This window comes from Clinocottus analis, unplaced genomic scaffold (assembly GCF_023055335.1).
Source record: "Clinocottus analis isolate CAN_PGR_092001 unplaced genomic scaffold, fCliAna1.0.p SCAF_1, whole genome shotgun sequence".
NCBI lineage: Eukaryota > Metazoa > Chordata > Actinopteri > Perciformes > Cottidae > Clinocottus > Clinocottus analis.
The window spans coordinates 6551165-6567443 of NW_027175820.1; the positions used below are offsets into that span (position 1 = coordinate 6551165).

At 41.8% G+C, this 16279-nt stretch overlaps 1 protein-coding gene across 1 annotated transcript in view; it reads right to left on the bottom strand.

Annotated features, from left to right (window-relative positions):
- Positions 1–15867, bottom strand: part of otog (otogelin) — a 56055-nt gene extending 40188 nt beyond the window's left edge. The window contains exons 1-13 of the mRNA XM_068575407.1: positions 15775–15867; positions 14577–14715; positions 12860–12961; positions 11728–11885; positions 8821–8942; positions 8437–8645; positions 7925–8055; positions 7721–7827; positions 6227–6336; positions 4898–5023; positions 4576–4684; positions 4012–4058; positions 2751–2896 (exon numbers count right to left, since the gene is read on the bottom strand). Coding sequence (XP_068431508.1) covers positions 2751–2896; positions 4012–4058; positions 4576–4684; positions 4898–5023; positions 6227–6336; positions 7721–7827; positions 7925–8055; positions 8437–8645; positions 8821–8942; positions 11728–11885; positions 12860–12961; positions 14577–14715; positions 15775–15867 — 1599 coding nt within the window. The remainder of the gene's footprint in view (positions 1–2750; positions 2897–4011; positions 4059–4575; positions 4685–4897; positions 5024–6226; positions 6337–7720; positions 7828–7924; positions 8056–8436; positions 8646–8820; positions 8943–11727; positions 11886–12859; positions 12962–14576; positions 14716–15774) is intronic.
- Positions 15868–16279: the final 412 nt, after the last annotated feature.

Genomic DNA, 16279 nt, shown 5'->3' on the forward strand with positions numbered 1-16279 from the left:
ACTACAACAGACTGCTACTAATTTTCTATTCTGTTAGTGTTGTAATAAACATTTATTCCCCACAGACAACCAGTTTGTAATACTACAAATATATAAATATTGCATTTTTTTTCGCTGGTTTACAGACACTCATTTCTAAGAAAGTCTTCCAACATTGCTGCTGAAATGGTAACCAAGTAGTTTTAGTTGCCTGGATCAGATACTTTGCATACTGAGGGATTTTGGGAACAGTGGCGGCCACCCATCTACCTTGAGCCGCCAAAAAAAAAAGATTATTATAGCAATACATTTTACAAATTGTCAATATTTGTGTTGTTGAGCTATGGAATATACCCAGTAATATTTGTAAAATAGGATATCTGTGCCAAATATCTGCTTGTCTCGGGTCTCTCCAGTTGATACAAAATGCTGCAGCTCGTGTACTAACGAGGACTAGAAAAAGAGATCATATTACTCCTGTATGAGCTACTTTCCACTGGCTTCCTGTAAGATTTAGAATTATATTTAAACTCCTTCTCCTCACCTATAAAGCCTAAACTGGTAATGCACCTTTATATCTTAAGGAGCTTATAGTGCCATACTACCCCACTAGAGAGCTACGTTCATTGAAGGCAGGGTTACTTGTAGTTCCCAGAGTCTTAAAAATAGGTTGGGGGCTAAAGCCTTCAGTTATCAAGCTCCTCTTCCGTGGAATTAGCTTCCACTTTCAGTCTTGGGGCAGACGAGGCAACCTCATTTAAGATTAGTCCTAAAACTTTGTTCTTTGACAGTGCTTATAGTTGACCCCGATCTTTGATCCAGGAAGCTTTCTTGTAGAAGTTGGGTCAGACAACTCTCCTCTAGATTTGCGAGGGTATCCACCCCGTGAGTCAGTCAGAAGGCACCCCCCCCCCCCCACCCTTAGATATGCTGCCATAGGCCTAGACTGCTGGGGGCATCTTAGGATACACTGAGCTCCTCCTCTCCTCCTCTTCTTTCTCTTATTTTTCTCTTCTACCTTCTCCTTTCTTTTCTTTCTTCTATCCTTCTGGATAGATTATTGTCTTTCAATGCACATTACTAGCTCTACTCCTTTCCGGGAGCCTCTGTACTTCCTTGCCCTCAAGTTTCCATGGACCGTGGATGTCTGGAGCTGGACTCCGCCCCCCCCCCCCCTTCTCGATGTGAGGTTCTGGGACAGGGATGTCATGTGTACAGATTGTAAAGCCCTCCGAGGCAAATCTTGTATTTGTGATTTTGGGCTATACAAAATAAACTGAATTGAATTGAAAAGTCTCCTCTGCTCATGCACCTCTCAGCTGCTCCAGTGCACGTCTCTGCTGCTAGTGCACGTCGTGGGGCTAGATTGATAATGCCCGAAGAAGACGGGTCTAATACGCAGTTCAGCCAATCACTGATTAAATAAATAAATGAATGACATACATTTTATCCAATCAGCGCCCTAAAAAAGATTTCTGGGAGGGCTATTCTCATCTTGGCCCAAGGCTGCGCGTTTCTGTCTCCTTTGGCAGAGAGGCGCACGCCACCCATGATATCAATGTGACAGCGGTGAGCAGGAGCGCTACTTTTCCCAGAAAACCAAACGCGAACGGTAAAATCTCTCCTCCAACAACCGTTTGAGAAACCTACAGGAAAAAACCTGGTGCCATATTATTCTAATTAGGGATACCGATCCGTAATTCTAATATACTGAATTGTATTAATAAGATGTCCTGATTATGTCAAAGTGTTGGAATAAATGTTAAATACTTAACTGCAAAGTAGTAATGTGTGATACCTTTGTTTTGCATTGAATCATGCAGCGATGTTTGCTGAAATTGATTGGCTGGCCCTACCAAAAACGATTACCACCAGCTCCATGTGTCACAAGAGTTTATCCCGCAGTTTACAAGCCATGCAGCCGTTGTCAAAGATATATCCTGGACTCCCCACTGTCACCATTATCGGGGTATATATGCGATTACCAACAGACACTTACGGAAGTACTTCAAAATTGTACTTTTAGTACATCACTTTAATGAAGTACAATTACTTGCTCAGCCGCTTTGATATTTTTAAAGTAATAAAACCTGCCCGTCGCAGACAGTAAGCGATCTGCCTCTATGAATCGTCTCTTTCATAAGTGACAGAGCCCCATAGCCAAAAGGTTTAAGCACCCCCCCCCTCCTCCTCCTTTTACTCTTCCCATCATTCACCTCCTGTTTTCCGCATAACCTTCTCTCTGTCCGAGTCCCCCTCCCCATCCAGCGCCTCTCCTCACCTCCCTCCTCACTACAAAGCCGTCCACAGCTTCTGTCAGTCAGGCCAGATAAGGTAATCCTGTTCAGTTGGCTGTTAGGGGTCTCGGTCCTCCGCTCTGATGAGCGGGACATCTTATATCTCGCCTCCCCCTTCTCCCCGATGTTTTGCCGAGCAGCTCAAAGGCTGCAAGGAAACTGAAGGCTTTGAGAGAGCGAGAGGGCTGTTTTTCATGTTCATTATGTCCCCCAGTTTGACCGGCAAGGTTTCCTTCAGGCTTTTATTTCTCTAAAACGCAACTCGGCTCTTTAACAAGAATTATCTGGACTCTGCAGGGGGAATTATTGAACCCTTAAATTATAACATAATCAACAAAATGGCCAAATTGCATGAAGCTGGAAGGCGAGACAGAGGCCGATTGTGCCCGAAAGAGTTTAGACGTCTAAGATAAACCTAAAGAGATATTTTCTTGTCAATGAAATACAAGATAAAGTAGATTAAAGGTAACTCACTGCTCCACAAGGGGCGTTCTGGATGGTGACCGTGAACTTCCCCGAGTTGCGACTCTTGGCGAAGACGTACTGACATGTGGCAGAGAAGGTGTAGAGCCGCCCGTCAAAGGACTGGAAATACATATCGCCAGTCACCGAGCACTCGCCTGCGAAGAGAGAGAGACACTTATGTCCTTGCTCCCACACTAAGTGTCATTTTCCCGTCCTTGATACCTGTGGCATTACTTCCTTCCTACTAAAGCTACCGTCTTTCTCGCTCTTTAACCCTCGTATGGTGTTCGGGTCTGTGGGACCCGTTTTCATTTTTCATCAAAATTAATATGATTAATCATTTTTCAAACTCTTATTGGCTTTGGCTAATTTTCTGCAAAGAACATATATCAGACAAAATGTTCATCGACCGCACACCTTAAACCCCCACCCCCCCCCCCCTCCGCCCCACCACCACATCTGCTGAGTAACACAAAAATGAACACCATACAAGGGTTAAGTTCCTGATTTATTTAACTCAAAATCCTCATCCTTCACTGCCTTTAAATATCCTGTTTTATTGCACCATACTGAATAGGCTTTACCATCTCTTTCATTGCCCTTTATTATGATTTATTTCCCTTCTTGGCCTTCCTTGCCCATTTATTATTAGTTTTACTCCTTTTTGCCATCCTAATTAGAAAGCCTCCTCCTTCTTTTCCTTTCTCACTAACATGAGAACTAGCATGTCCTTACACTATATCTGGAGACTTTCTTATCCCTGGCTCCCAAAGAAGAAGGCATTTTCCATCTTTGTCTTTGTTCTGATTGGTTCTTCCTTTCATGTTCCCTAACTAAAAAGCATTTAATTGCACAATGTGTCCAGACTTTTGCTCATCACCCAAAGTAGGACACATTTTTCTTCTTTGACCTTCGCTTGAATAGTTCTTTCTTTCATGTTCCCAATCTAAGATGCCTTTTCCTTCCGTCCTTACTTTCCCTTTTTTCTCAGTCCTCCTTATTTTTCAAACTAAGATGATCTCCTTGGACCATATGTACTCGTTCCCATCTCCCACAGTTAGGAGACATATTCCTTTGTTGACCTTCACTACAAGAGTATTTCCTCAGTAGTTCATGCAGTAGGACCCTTCCACCACTTGCTGAGAGCATCTTTAGGTTGTAATAAAATAATCGCCTCTCCCATCACAGGGTTTCATTGAATATTAACATGACCGGCTGCAGCACAGTTTGAGCACAAATTCAACCCCCCACAGAGCAAAAGGACACAGACCTGGGCAGCTGTATTCGGTGCAGTTCCACACTCCACCCACACATGTGCTGAAACAGAAAGCAGAGACGCCACAGGTGGAGAACATGATGCTAATCGGCGGGATCACTGATCAAAATTGGACCAACCGAGCCCAGGTGTTCCGATCTGAGAAGATTAAAAAGGAATCTGCTTTTTGTTTAATGCATGTTGATGACATGTCACGTTGCATGGTTTCATATTCGTTCACCTTGGGTTCAATTAGGATCCAAACGGGGCGATGTCAAAGATCCTTATTTATTTGAATACAGTAAAAAGCATGACGCATTGTGCTTCCTGCACACATTTTTATGGGATAAAAGAACAATATTTGAACAAGTAAATTATTTTTTTTCACCCAGTTATAACGACATAAGAGGTAGGAGAGAGGTTAAACACTGCTCCCTGTGTTCGGTTAGATAGGTCACATTTCTTGAGGGAAAACAGGAAGTAGCGGGAAGAGACAACAAAGCGAGTAAAAGCATCATCATGTAATGACTCAATTTAGGATGCTCTCTAATCTAATGAAGTACGAAGCACACGACTAACCAGTTGCTGCATTCCTCCTGCAGCGTCTGTCCAGATGGATAAAACAGGCCGTGGTACTCGCAGGGACAGTCGGATGGCGTCACGCAGCCTCCATCCTCATAAATCAGACCTGAGGAGAGACAGGCGAGGGATTCTCTCATTTAGTTAATAAAAGATGTCAGTTGAAGGTTGCAAAAGAAAAGTGATGGCCAATACATTTATAGAGAGGAAAAGTGGTTTAACAGGTGATTTATTTTATAGCTAGAAAACAAGAAAGAAACTGTACTAAAAGGTGCATTTGCAGTCTTTTTGGTGGTGTAATAGAGGCAGAATAGATACACACCATCGGGGCAGTAACATCCATCCAGACAAGCCAGCTTGCTGTCAATGCACGTCCGCTCTAGGTTGCAGGAGGCCGGGCAGCAGCTGATGCATTCCCTATACTGCAGACCCAGGGGACACTGCTTCGCTAGTCGCAAAAAAATCAGACACAACACACATGTCAAAAAACTGTGTAGTGGTAAAGACCGACAAAAGGGAGATCGGTCAACATTAGGACGCTTGCTGTGTCAGAAGATATCGCCGCAACAGTCCCATTTATCTGTTGACTTGGTTAGAAGTTCCCGCAAAATTACTATGTGTGTGTGTGTGTGTGTGTGTGTGTGTGTGTGTGTGTGTGTGTATATATATATATATATATATATATATATATATATATATATATATATATATATATATATATATATATTGCCAGCTGATTATTTGTCTGTGTATTAAGAATAAAACATTTAATATTCCTGCGCAGTTCACCTGAGCAACAGTAAGCTAACACACAGTTACAAGAACGGCTGAATCCAGACACATCTGATCGATAATAATAATATTAACGGGTTTCCAGGCACCACTAAAAGTAAGGAAACAAAGTGATGACATGTTAACATGTTTATATGGAAGTAAAAATGTGGTTATTAACTTTATCTGTAGCCTCTGTTCCACTAGCTAACACATTATCATTTTGTATTAACAAGTGATGTGGTTACATGTTGAAGTCGACCGTAGCCGCAGTTAGCTAACGGCTCTTTGACTAATGTGCATTAGGTAGACATTAGTACTCTAATCTGATTGATATAAATGATTTCAGTGGAAAATATTGAACATTTTTACTTTAAATGGGACTACAAATGTAAGAATCTTTGTTATGTTTATTGTAATTTTAGGTCTGATGCCTTTTAGCTAACCTCTGTTTATACTACATAGAGTGCTGCAGGAATGAGAACCAATTTATAAGCAATTGTATTTCTGGTTCCCTCCTCTTGAAGTAAATGTTTTTTGTATTGCTTTTTAGTTAGAAACCTGAAATAAGGCCTGTAGTTCACAATCTCAAGATATTTTTAAGTTTTGTTCTATGATATGAGATACGTCATATAAAGGCACTGAATGAGACTGCAAAGACACAGCCTCTATGTGTAGACATGTGCAAATATAGGCTTTATTTTTATAGACTAACATTAGCTTTTTTCAAAATTACGTCACCCAGCACCACTCTAAAACTTCTGTAAATGTATACATTTGTTATGTCTATATTCAAATTTAATTCAGTAGGCTATCTGCTACACTGTGCAGCTTTTTCAATGTCCTTTGTGGCACACGGTTAAAAAACAAACAAACGTACCACAGTGAGGAATGTGCTGCCTCCAGTCGTGCAGTGGGTGGTCGGCATGGGCACAGGCCCGGGCATACTCGCTGAACACCTGGCATACCACATCACCGCTGGGACCTGACCTTCAACAGAGTAACAAACAGAGAAGGACTCTTTTGAACCAGGCAAGGGGCGTGGCCACATGAGCCAGGTACACCCAACAAGGCTAGTGAGAGATGAAAAAAAAGGTTTGTTGTAGTGTGGCTGTAACAGCCTTCTGATGAGGTGTATTGGTGTCTTTATCACCAGTATCTGTTCCACCCCACTCTGACTTAACTTTAAGCAGACTGCCAGGGCTAATGTTACTAACAGAGAGAGGGCACGTTCAGGATCATGGACCCGAGCCACCAGAACACACTACTGAGAAAGCAGAGAGTGGGATCGTTTTAAAGCAGACAGGAACAAGAAGAGCAAACGGAACCTTTTCTTGTTGACCTTGACTGAAAGGTAAAAACCGAGGAAATCTCAAAACACTCCTCAAGTGGCTGCACAAAGAAGAGTTGTGCCCATAAAGACATTGCAAAACATAACTGCAGCTTGAACTGAGTATATCTTTTAAATAGGCCATGCAGAATGTTGTTCTTGTTAAATTAGTCAATAAAGAACTTCTGTAAGGATGTTTTATGTGATTAGCCCACAGACTGTATATAAGAAGTGGACGACGTTGTGACGTCAACCGTTGGTTTGTGGAAGTTTTGAAGCCTCAAGTTCTAAAATTATATATAGGTTTACAGGAACCCCCATGTTGTTTGTGTTCAGTGAATAGAAATTATAGTATTAATGGTCTATTTTAATTAAATTTATTTTGTATAGCTCATAATCAGTCATTATAAATTTGCCTCAGGGGCTTTACAATCTGTTCACATACAACATCCTCTGTCCCGGGACCTCAATTGACTCTAAATGGACCATAAATTAACATCATGCTGTATAGAAAAAGACTTGAAACTAAAAATTGAGGCATTAACTTATGTTTACAATGTTTAATTAGGGAATAAATCTCGAGAGAAGTAGATTATTTCCTATAGACTTCTATAAAACCAAAGGAGTCGCCCTCTGGTGGTCAGGCGAGAGAATGCAGCTTTAACACATGAAGCGTAGACTTCTATACAACCGAGGGAGTCGCCCCTGGGTGGACAATAGAGAGAATGCAGCTTTAAAACGTGAAACATAGACTTCTATACAACCAGAGGAGTTGACCCCTGATGGTCAGGAGAGAGAATGCAAGTTTTAAGAAACAGCTTCACTGCGCAAAACTGGATGTCAAATGCAGTGTCCCCTGATGGTGTACATTGCTGTGACGTATTTAAAAATATCACCATGATACGTCCACTTCTTATATTTAGTCTGTGATTGTCCCCTTTTCTTCTCACATTAGTTCAAATTGTACATAAGAAATATCTGAAGAACACGTTTATGCACGATTAACCTCAATAGCCACCATGAAGACAAAGCCAACGCTCTTACATGCAGAGGTCGTTGGAACAGCTGGCCATGTAGGACAGCGGGCTGACGAAGTCGTGGCAGCTCTGAAATGGCGGATCCAGCAGCGTCGCGCACACCTCCTCCACTTTCTGTAGCCACGAAAGACACAAAGAAAGTTTTTCACCTGAAAACATGCAAGCATGCAAACATTTCTCTGTCTACAGTTGTTTTTATCAGACACCTCACCAGCAGGACGTGAGCTTCAACTGCAGCACAGGGTGAAGGGAAGCCAGAGGGCACCATGGGACATCGAGCCTCATGTGGCTCAGCCTCCACCCAGCTGTTCCCAAACATTTCTACGTCATGAGTCAGCAAACCTAAGAGACAGACGTGTTTTAAAATGAAGGGTGGAGATTATAATTAGATTGTGTGGACTTACCATGGTTGAAGTTAGAGGCCACTAGTTAATGTGAGCGCACGTCATATTTAGATGTGCAGGAAGAAAAGGTGATTTTATTTTAATATCGAATTATAATATGTTTTTTTATGACAAACATTTTTGCATGTATTGCGAAATAGAGGAAGTATGACCAGGGATGTGAATTAATAGAGTTTTACAACTCATATAATCACAACGTTAATACACAAAACACATGATAAACTTAATAACTAACATAATGCATTGTCATGCTTTTTAAATTCATCATATGGTTTGTATGTAAAATGCATAAGACAACCACAGTTACAACAGACCATACCGTAACTGGTCTTCAGGTCGTCCTGAACGTCGGCGTTGAAGTTCCCGCAAAGGCCGCAGGTTCTGCCCACGAACTCCGGGCTGAGCTTGATGTAGACAGAGCCGCTGCGCCCCTCCCAGGCCAGCGTGAAGCCATGCTGCTGTGTCACCAGGACGTACTGGGAGATCCGTTCCAGCTGCAGGTCATGGATGTGATGTGGCAGCTGCAGACTGAAGACAAGAGACAGTGAACACATCGAGAAACAGACTGCACCTCCTGTTCTCCATGTATCACATTCATCAAATATATAATTTTATTTAAATTAAAGTTTAAGCAGATTTTTGACAAACTGAAATAAATAATAAAACAAAGTGAAGATGCTCGACTGCGTGCTACAATGCTGACCTTTGACCCTTGAAGGTCACGTTGGTGGCATGCAGCCGAACCTCACCCTCCCACGGGAGGAAGAGGCTGACGGAGCGGTGGCAGGTGTAGGGGGCAGAGTGGCAGCTCGGGTCATTGTGAACCTGCACACAGCAAGACGCAAATAATGGATATTGCGATATTGTATTGCAATGATACTTCCAACCAGTCTTCTGAAATACTGAAACAGGATTTCAGAATTCTCCTGGACTCCCTTAAGGTCCTTGATAGACAGGTCTTTATAAGTGGACCTATCCCTCCCACACAACCGCGGCAAAGGCCTCACTGAGTCTCCATTCGTGGCTCAAATCCACCTGCGCAGTGCGAAATGTGCTTTTTATTGACAACTTTGATCTCTTCTGGAAACATTCTTCCTTTTTCCACCCTGATGGTGTCCACCCAATCACACACTCCATCTGACAATACGTTTTACTCCATCTTGACCTCGCCATCACATTGACTACACTGCATCTCGTCACCTTGTAGCCTGTCAACACAAGCTCTCCCCTCCCCCATGTTCATTCAACACTATCTCCCCTTGGTTGCCTGATGGGTCTCCTACCACGCGCCCTCTAGTTTCTACCTTAACCCCGCTCCCCGATCCATGGACATTCCGGTCGGAATAGCATGCTCCTCCTTGAAAGTGAACCAAAAAGATCTGAATCCAGCTATCAGAAAATTACAAAAACATAAATTTGTTAAAACGGTCAATTATGCCCGGATACTCTATGCATTCAAAACCTAAAGGACTGTTTGGGGGGGCATTTGAATATTCAATGTCTCGTGCGTAAAATGGATCAAATAAAACATCTTGTTATTGATTCAAACCTGGACTTTCTATGCCTCTCTGAAACGTGACTACATATAAACTGGCCCTCTGTCGTTTTGAATGTACGCGGATACAACGTGTATAAAAGAGATAGAAAGAGTGGTAAAGGAGGAGGAGTAATGTTTTACATTAAAGAACACTTTAATTGTAACCAGATTAAGATGATAGACAGAAATTCACAATGTTGAGAAACCAGGTAACGAAAAGAAAAACAAAAGCTAATTTCTTTATCAAGATCATTGATGAAGCATCAGGTAATTAAAAAATGATATGGGATAATCTAAAGAAATTAACAGACAAACAAAACAGCAATTCAATGAAGCAACTTAAAATAAAGCTGAATAGGTGCCTTAAACAAGATAAAGTTGTAATCTGAACAGCTTTCAATTCATACTTTATCAACTCAGTGAAAGCTTTAACTCTAAGCTCCAGTATTGGTCAAATTCATCTTACAGCAGTTAATGAAGGTCAACCATGCTTCACTATTCAGGAAGTCTCTGAATCTACTGTCACCCGAGTTCTTGGCTCACTCAAGAATTCTAGTTCCAAAGTTGTGTATGGCATTGAGAATAGTTTTCTTAAGAAACACAAAGGGACACTCGCCCACCTTATCACAAGCATTGTCAATAAATCAGTCAGACAACTTGTGTTTCCGTTAGGATAGAAATCAGCCATAGTAAGATCAGTTTTTAAGACAGGAGATTCAATCAGTATTCTTCCTGCTGTTTCCAAAATTGCTGAGAAATGTGTTGCTGAGCAACTCATTAAACACCTCAACAGCTCTTCATATCAGCTCCATCCCATGCAGTTTGGTTACAGAGCTAATCACTCGACTGAAACAGTTAACCGCTTTCTCCTCGAGAATTTGAAGCTTAAATCTGCTTAGATCTGCTTTCTCCATTAGGTCAGCAACCCCATGGAATGATCTACCATTACACATACGAACAATAGAAACATACAAAACATTCAAACATGGACTCAGGGAATGGCTTGTTGCCCATCAGGTGTGCAAGCACTAATGTGCTGTTTGTCCTACCTGTCAATTCAGAGTAAATGTGTATTTGTCTTGTTTGATGTTTGTGTATTATGTGATTCCAGTGTTTTATGTATCTTTTTTAACTTAGTTTTGTGTTTCTTTCTTTATATGTATTTTCAGGCTGCCATAAAAAAAAGAAAATTGGCCAGAGACAGCGGATGTAAATTAGCCTCCGTGGCTAACTCTGACGCACTTACAGTATAGTGTTGATCAGTGTGCATTGTCCCTGTAAAATAAACAAATAAAATGAAATAAATAATATGCATTTCACCTCTAAAGAGAGCTTCAAAGTGGCACTTGTTATATGAAGTTTATGTTAGAGACACATTGCTGGTTTTTGTCGACTAAACTTTAACAGTTCTCCTGTAAACTGAAGCTTTTCTATTTGTTTTAACTGGATTATATTTTTGAGTAAAGCAAAGTTTTTGTCTTTTCTGGTGAAACAAGTAGTCCAGCAGATACTCTTCCAGCTGCAGTCCTGCACGAGAAATAACCTGACGAACATAAGAAATCACACACAACACTTCCAGCCCCGGCTCAGCCTGAAGGAGGCTTAAACGCTGAAACTTGAGCCCTGAAAGTAACTCACATTTTTGAGCAAAAAGAAAATGTTCTTTGACATCCTTTAGTCCTTTGATTTGCAGCATTAGTACTTTCTACCATCTTTTCTTTTTGTTTATGAAACATATTAATAATGATAAAGCGTTGGGATCCTTCCGTGTCCCCTGTTGGGGTTGCGCAGATACGGTATCTGCTGCCTTCTCATGGGGAACAAAGTCCCGGTCTGTTGCAGATGCTTTCAAGGCATCGTGGGTAATTGCAGTATTTAATGGTAATTGACTCTAATAACCAGATAGCTTTCACTAATCTTCCGAGCAAATCTTTTACCTCGGGGCTGAGACTTGGAACATCGCAGGAGTCAGAAAGCGAGCGTGTGTTTGAGAGCAGAACGCCGCCGAGTCCCAACTCTCACAAACCCAATCCGTCTGGGCGGCCTGGAGAGGTGGGTGGGGGGGTTACTGACCTGGACGACAACGCTGGCCTGCGTGGTTTCCTCACAGTCCCTTAGCAGAGTGTACGTACAGCGACCAGGGAAATGGTAGTAGAGGCCGTCAAATGTCTCGAAGTTGTACTGTCCCCACGACCGACACGTCATCTCCCGCTCAAAGCCTGGATTTGAAACTGGGCCCAAAAGAATTCAGGGAGAAAAAGGAATGAGGATGTTATGTGTCTTGTTATGTGTCTTTCTTAATGCTTCATTAACAGACAGAAGAAGCTATCAGAGGCTAAAAATCGCTAAATGCTAAAGGGTAAATTTTGATAAAAGCTGCATTTGGTAACTTTATTACAAAATAACTTGTCATTTTCGTTGCAGTATCCTAAACAGCAGTACAAGAGTCATATCTTCTGTGACAGAATTAAGTTGAGCTGCCTCCTTTTGCTGCTCTAATAACATCTACAAGGTTGCACCACGCTAAAAAAAAAAAAAAAAATCAGAGCAGAGGCGCCCGGCCATATGACTCACTTTCTCACTAAACTAAAAGTAGAAGAAGTGTAAAAAGGTGTAACCTCATATCTTATATTTATTAACTTATGTATTACCTTTAAACAAAACCTGTAAAGAAACAAGTCAAGTATCAAATATATTATGAAAAAACAACAGCTGAATAATCCTGTAAAACTATTTGATCTGGCTGCAAAATATTTACTCAAATTCCCAACCGCAGCGCCAAAGAATTGACAAAAAGTTAATAAAGTTACAAAAAACGGTTATTGGAAACTTGTATTTTCTCAGGGAAACAAGACGGAATAACATTAAGAAAATGACAATGAAGTTAATTTGTAACGGAAATAGATTTTTGTCAAAAATATTACTAAAAGTAGCCAAAAATAGAAGTATGCATCACTGTAATGTTGCAGTTGGTAAAGCTGGAGCTGATTTTAATTACTTTTATATATTTTGCTAGGGAAATTTTAACTTTATTTAAAAAAATATATATTTTAAGGCTTCATGGAAAAACAGAAATAAAAAAAGAACTGTTTAGATTTAATGAGACCCATTCCATGTTGTGAAACTCCCAATTCTTGTGATGCTTGATGTTTTTTTCTACATGAAAAACCTTCAAATCCACACAAAATGCAGGTGTGCGGCGTACCTGTCTGACATCTGTGTCCAGTGGCCTGATACAAGCTGCAGTCACATGACTCTGACGGAGTGCACTGTCCTCCATTCAGGCAGGAGAGCGAGCATGGCTCAGCTGGGAGAGAACCAACACACATAACACACTCATGTCAGAAGAGAGAACCAACACTTAGCCACTCACTCAACTCAGTATGTATCAGAATTAACTAGATTAGGAATAATCTTTTGTGCCACCTTGTCATTTGCAAGTGTTGATTGTAGAAATAAATGTTTGACGTGAGGAGGATTTCTGGTTTCTAATAGTTTAGTACTTTAAAGTGAGTTTCTTTCATGTCAACCGCTGCAAACTAGTCTGCGTGCATCCACACGAAGAACCACTGAAACGGTTGAATAGCTGAGAGTCTGTGGGTTCAGGACTTTAAATAAGAAGTCGCCATCTGTCAGCGCTCGCTTGGAGACGTTGGACCCAGCAAACACGCACCAACGCACCAGCAAATACTCACGCTGCAGTGACAACATCTGCTCGTTGGGCTTGCAGCTTGTTTGTTCTGCCGGCCGCGTCCAACACAAGATACCACGCGGGGTTAATCAGACATAAGCTTTTCTCCTCTTGGTCACCCTGTGAAAGGGAACGCTCAACAGAGGGCTCAGTTATTGTTTTATTTTAAGCCAGATTACACTACTTTAAAAAGGGTTGTTGTTTTTTTCACTCTTTAGCAAAAACACCTCTTTACACCAAAAGGCAGAAAACAGATAAGATAGCTGATGTTGTGGGTGTTTTCAGGACAGAGGACTCGTTCCCCCGGAAAAGTATTCTACTTATAGTATTCAATACCCTTATGATTCGTGACCGCAAGGTCTAGAGCTAGCTATTAGCTTGAGTTAAAGACTGGAAGCAGTTGGAAACAGCTAGACTTGCTTTGTCCAAAGAAGAAAATTGTCAAATAGTAAAACTCCAAAACATTCTTGGTGACAAGCAGGAACTGACGCCATGAAACAGAAAGTTCAAATGAGTTTTAGATTATGTCAACGGGTGATGACTTACAAGGGTGACCAGACGTCCTCTTTTTCCCGGACATGTCCTCTTTTCAAGACCTTAAAAATGCGTCCGGCAGGGATTCCAAAAACGTCTGCGATTTTGCCTCATTGGATATTTGTGTTTCTCTGGGTCTTTCACAAACTAGTTATTACGCCCTTACAAGCTTTGGAATTGGTATTTCCCTTACGTTCCACCTTTTTGCGCGAGCTCTGACTGTAGAGAGAACTGTCATTAGTCGACCGATCGCAGTGTTGCCAGATGCACAATAATTATCCTCCAAATATGACCATTTTGAGCGTTTGGTAGGATGCTTCGCTATTTCCAATCTGGCAACACTGAGATCTAGTCAAATCTAGTCACCATAGATTTACCCTAGGACAAAGTTAGCCTTTAAAATAAGCTTAACTGACAGCTCAAAAGACATTTTCCCATCCAACTCTCAACAAGAAAGCCAATAAGAATATTTCCCAAAATGTCTAACTATTATGTTAAAACCGCGAAGTGTAAAATTTAAAATGGACTCGACAAATTGGTAGTCTGTAAAGGGCCTGGGTACTCTGAAGTGGGCAGACATAATTACAATACACAAACCGCCCCAATTTTCACCAGTATTCTCTCTTTTTTACTTTGCCATCAAAACAATTAACATGGCGGCTTTAAGCTTGAATTTAATCCTCTATTTGAACCTTACCTTGCATCCTACGAAACGATGACCTCAGTGCTTCCTTCACCTGCCTGGCGAGCAGTGAGATGTTGACTGGGCGCTCGTCTCCGCTGACTGTGTTTCCCGGTGAACCAGATGATGATTGGTTGGATGGCACTGAGCTGGTCTGTGATTGGTCAGATGGTGTTAACAGTGATTGGTTTAATGATGGGAAGCTGGAGGAATGGTGGTGTGGTGTTTTCGAGCTGTTTATTAATTGATTAGCTTCTGATAAATTGTTTGGCAATTGATTGGATGTTGAGATGAGTGACGATTGGGTTAGTGTTTTTGGGCCAGTTGATGATTGATTTAATGGTGTTTGGCTCGATGATGATTGGCTAGATTTTGTGTTTTTGCCTGCTGAATGGTCGGAGGATATTTTGGCTGATGCATCGTGTGCTGGCACTGTGCTAGTTGGTGATTGGCTATAATTTAGTGTGCTAGTTGTGGAATGGATAGGTGGTGCCTTTTTTGTCTGTGATTGGCTGTATGGGGCCTTTTTTGTTGGTGATTTGCTCAGTGGTGTTTTCTTTGGTTGTGATTGGCTGGCTGATGTATTGATTGCTGTTTGGCTGCTTTGTGATTTTTCAGCTGAAATCGTTGGTGATTGGCTTGTTTGTGTTGTGCTTCCTGATGATTGGTTGACTGGTACTGTTTTGATCGGTGATTGACTAGTTGTGCTAATATGTGATTGGCTGGTTTGTGTCGTGCTGTCTGGTAATTGGCCGGTTTGTGTCCTGCTGCCTGGTGATTGGCTGGTTTGTGTCGTGCTGTCTTGTGATTGGCTGTTTTGTGTCGTAATGCCTGATGATTGGCTAGTTTGTATTGTGCTGTCTGGTGATTGGCCAGTTTGTGTCGTGCTGCTTGGTGATTGGCCGGTTTGTGTCGTGCTGCTTGGTGATTGGCTGGTTTGTGTCATGCTGCCTGATGATTGGCTGGTTTGTATTGTGCTGTCTGGTGATTGGCCGGTTTGTGTCGTGCTGCTTGGTGATTGGCTGGTTTGTGTCGTGCTGTCTTGTGATTGGCCGGGTTGTGTTGTAATGCCTGGCGATTGGCTGGTTTGTGTTGTGCTGCCTGGTGATTGGCTGGTTTGTGTGATGATGCCTGGTGATTGGCTAGGTGACACAGTTCTGGATGCTATTTGACGAGGTGGTGCCGTGGTTGCAGAAAATTGGTCAGAGCTGACGGTCCATGAGGAGGCAAGGGTCCTCTCCATGCCTGAGGTCGTCCGGTTGGACACATCGGTCCGGCTGGCTGGCGGTTGGCTGGAGGAAGACATGTTGGTTTCTAACGCAGCAGCTGCTGTCTGTAGGTCCTTCGATGAGAGAAACTGAATCAGGTATTTCATGCCAGAGTCACAAGCATTTAGTCATGCAGCCATAATTAGATCCTATCTAGCAATGTTTCAGAGAATGTATTGAGCCTTGCCACCGTTTGGCAAAGAGAGTACGGAGACAATTTGAACCAAGCGAAAACTAAGTCCTTGTTTTATTATTTCCGTTATTTTGATATAAAATCTGGCAAATCTGAAAACAAGCTCAGCTAATTAAGATTTGATCAAAATGTAAGACACCAAAAGCTTTTTAACAATTATCTGTTTTGTTGGGGTCAAAATTCTACACTGGGAACAGAAGAAGCTCAAAAGAAAAGAGCGTCATCCAGCCTTCATTAACAACTCTGTGACCCCTCCC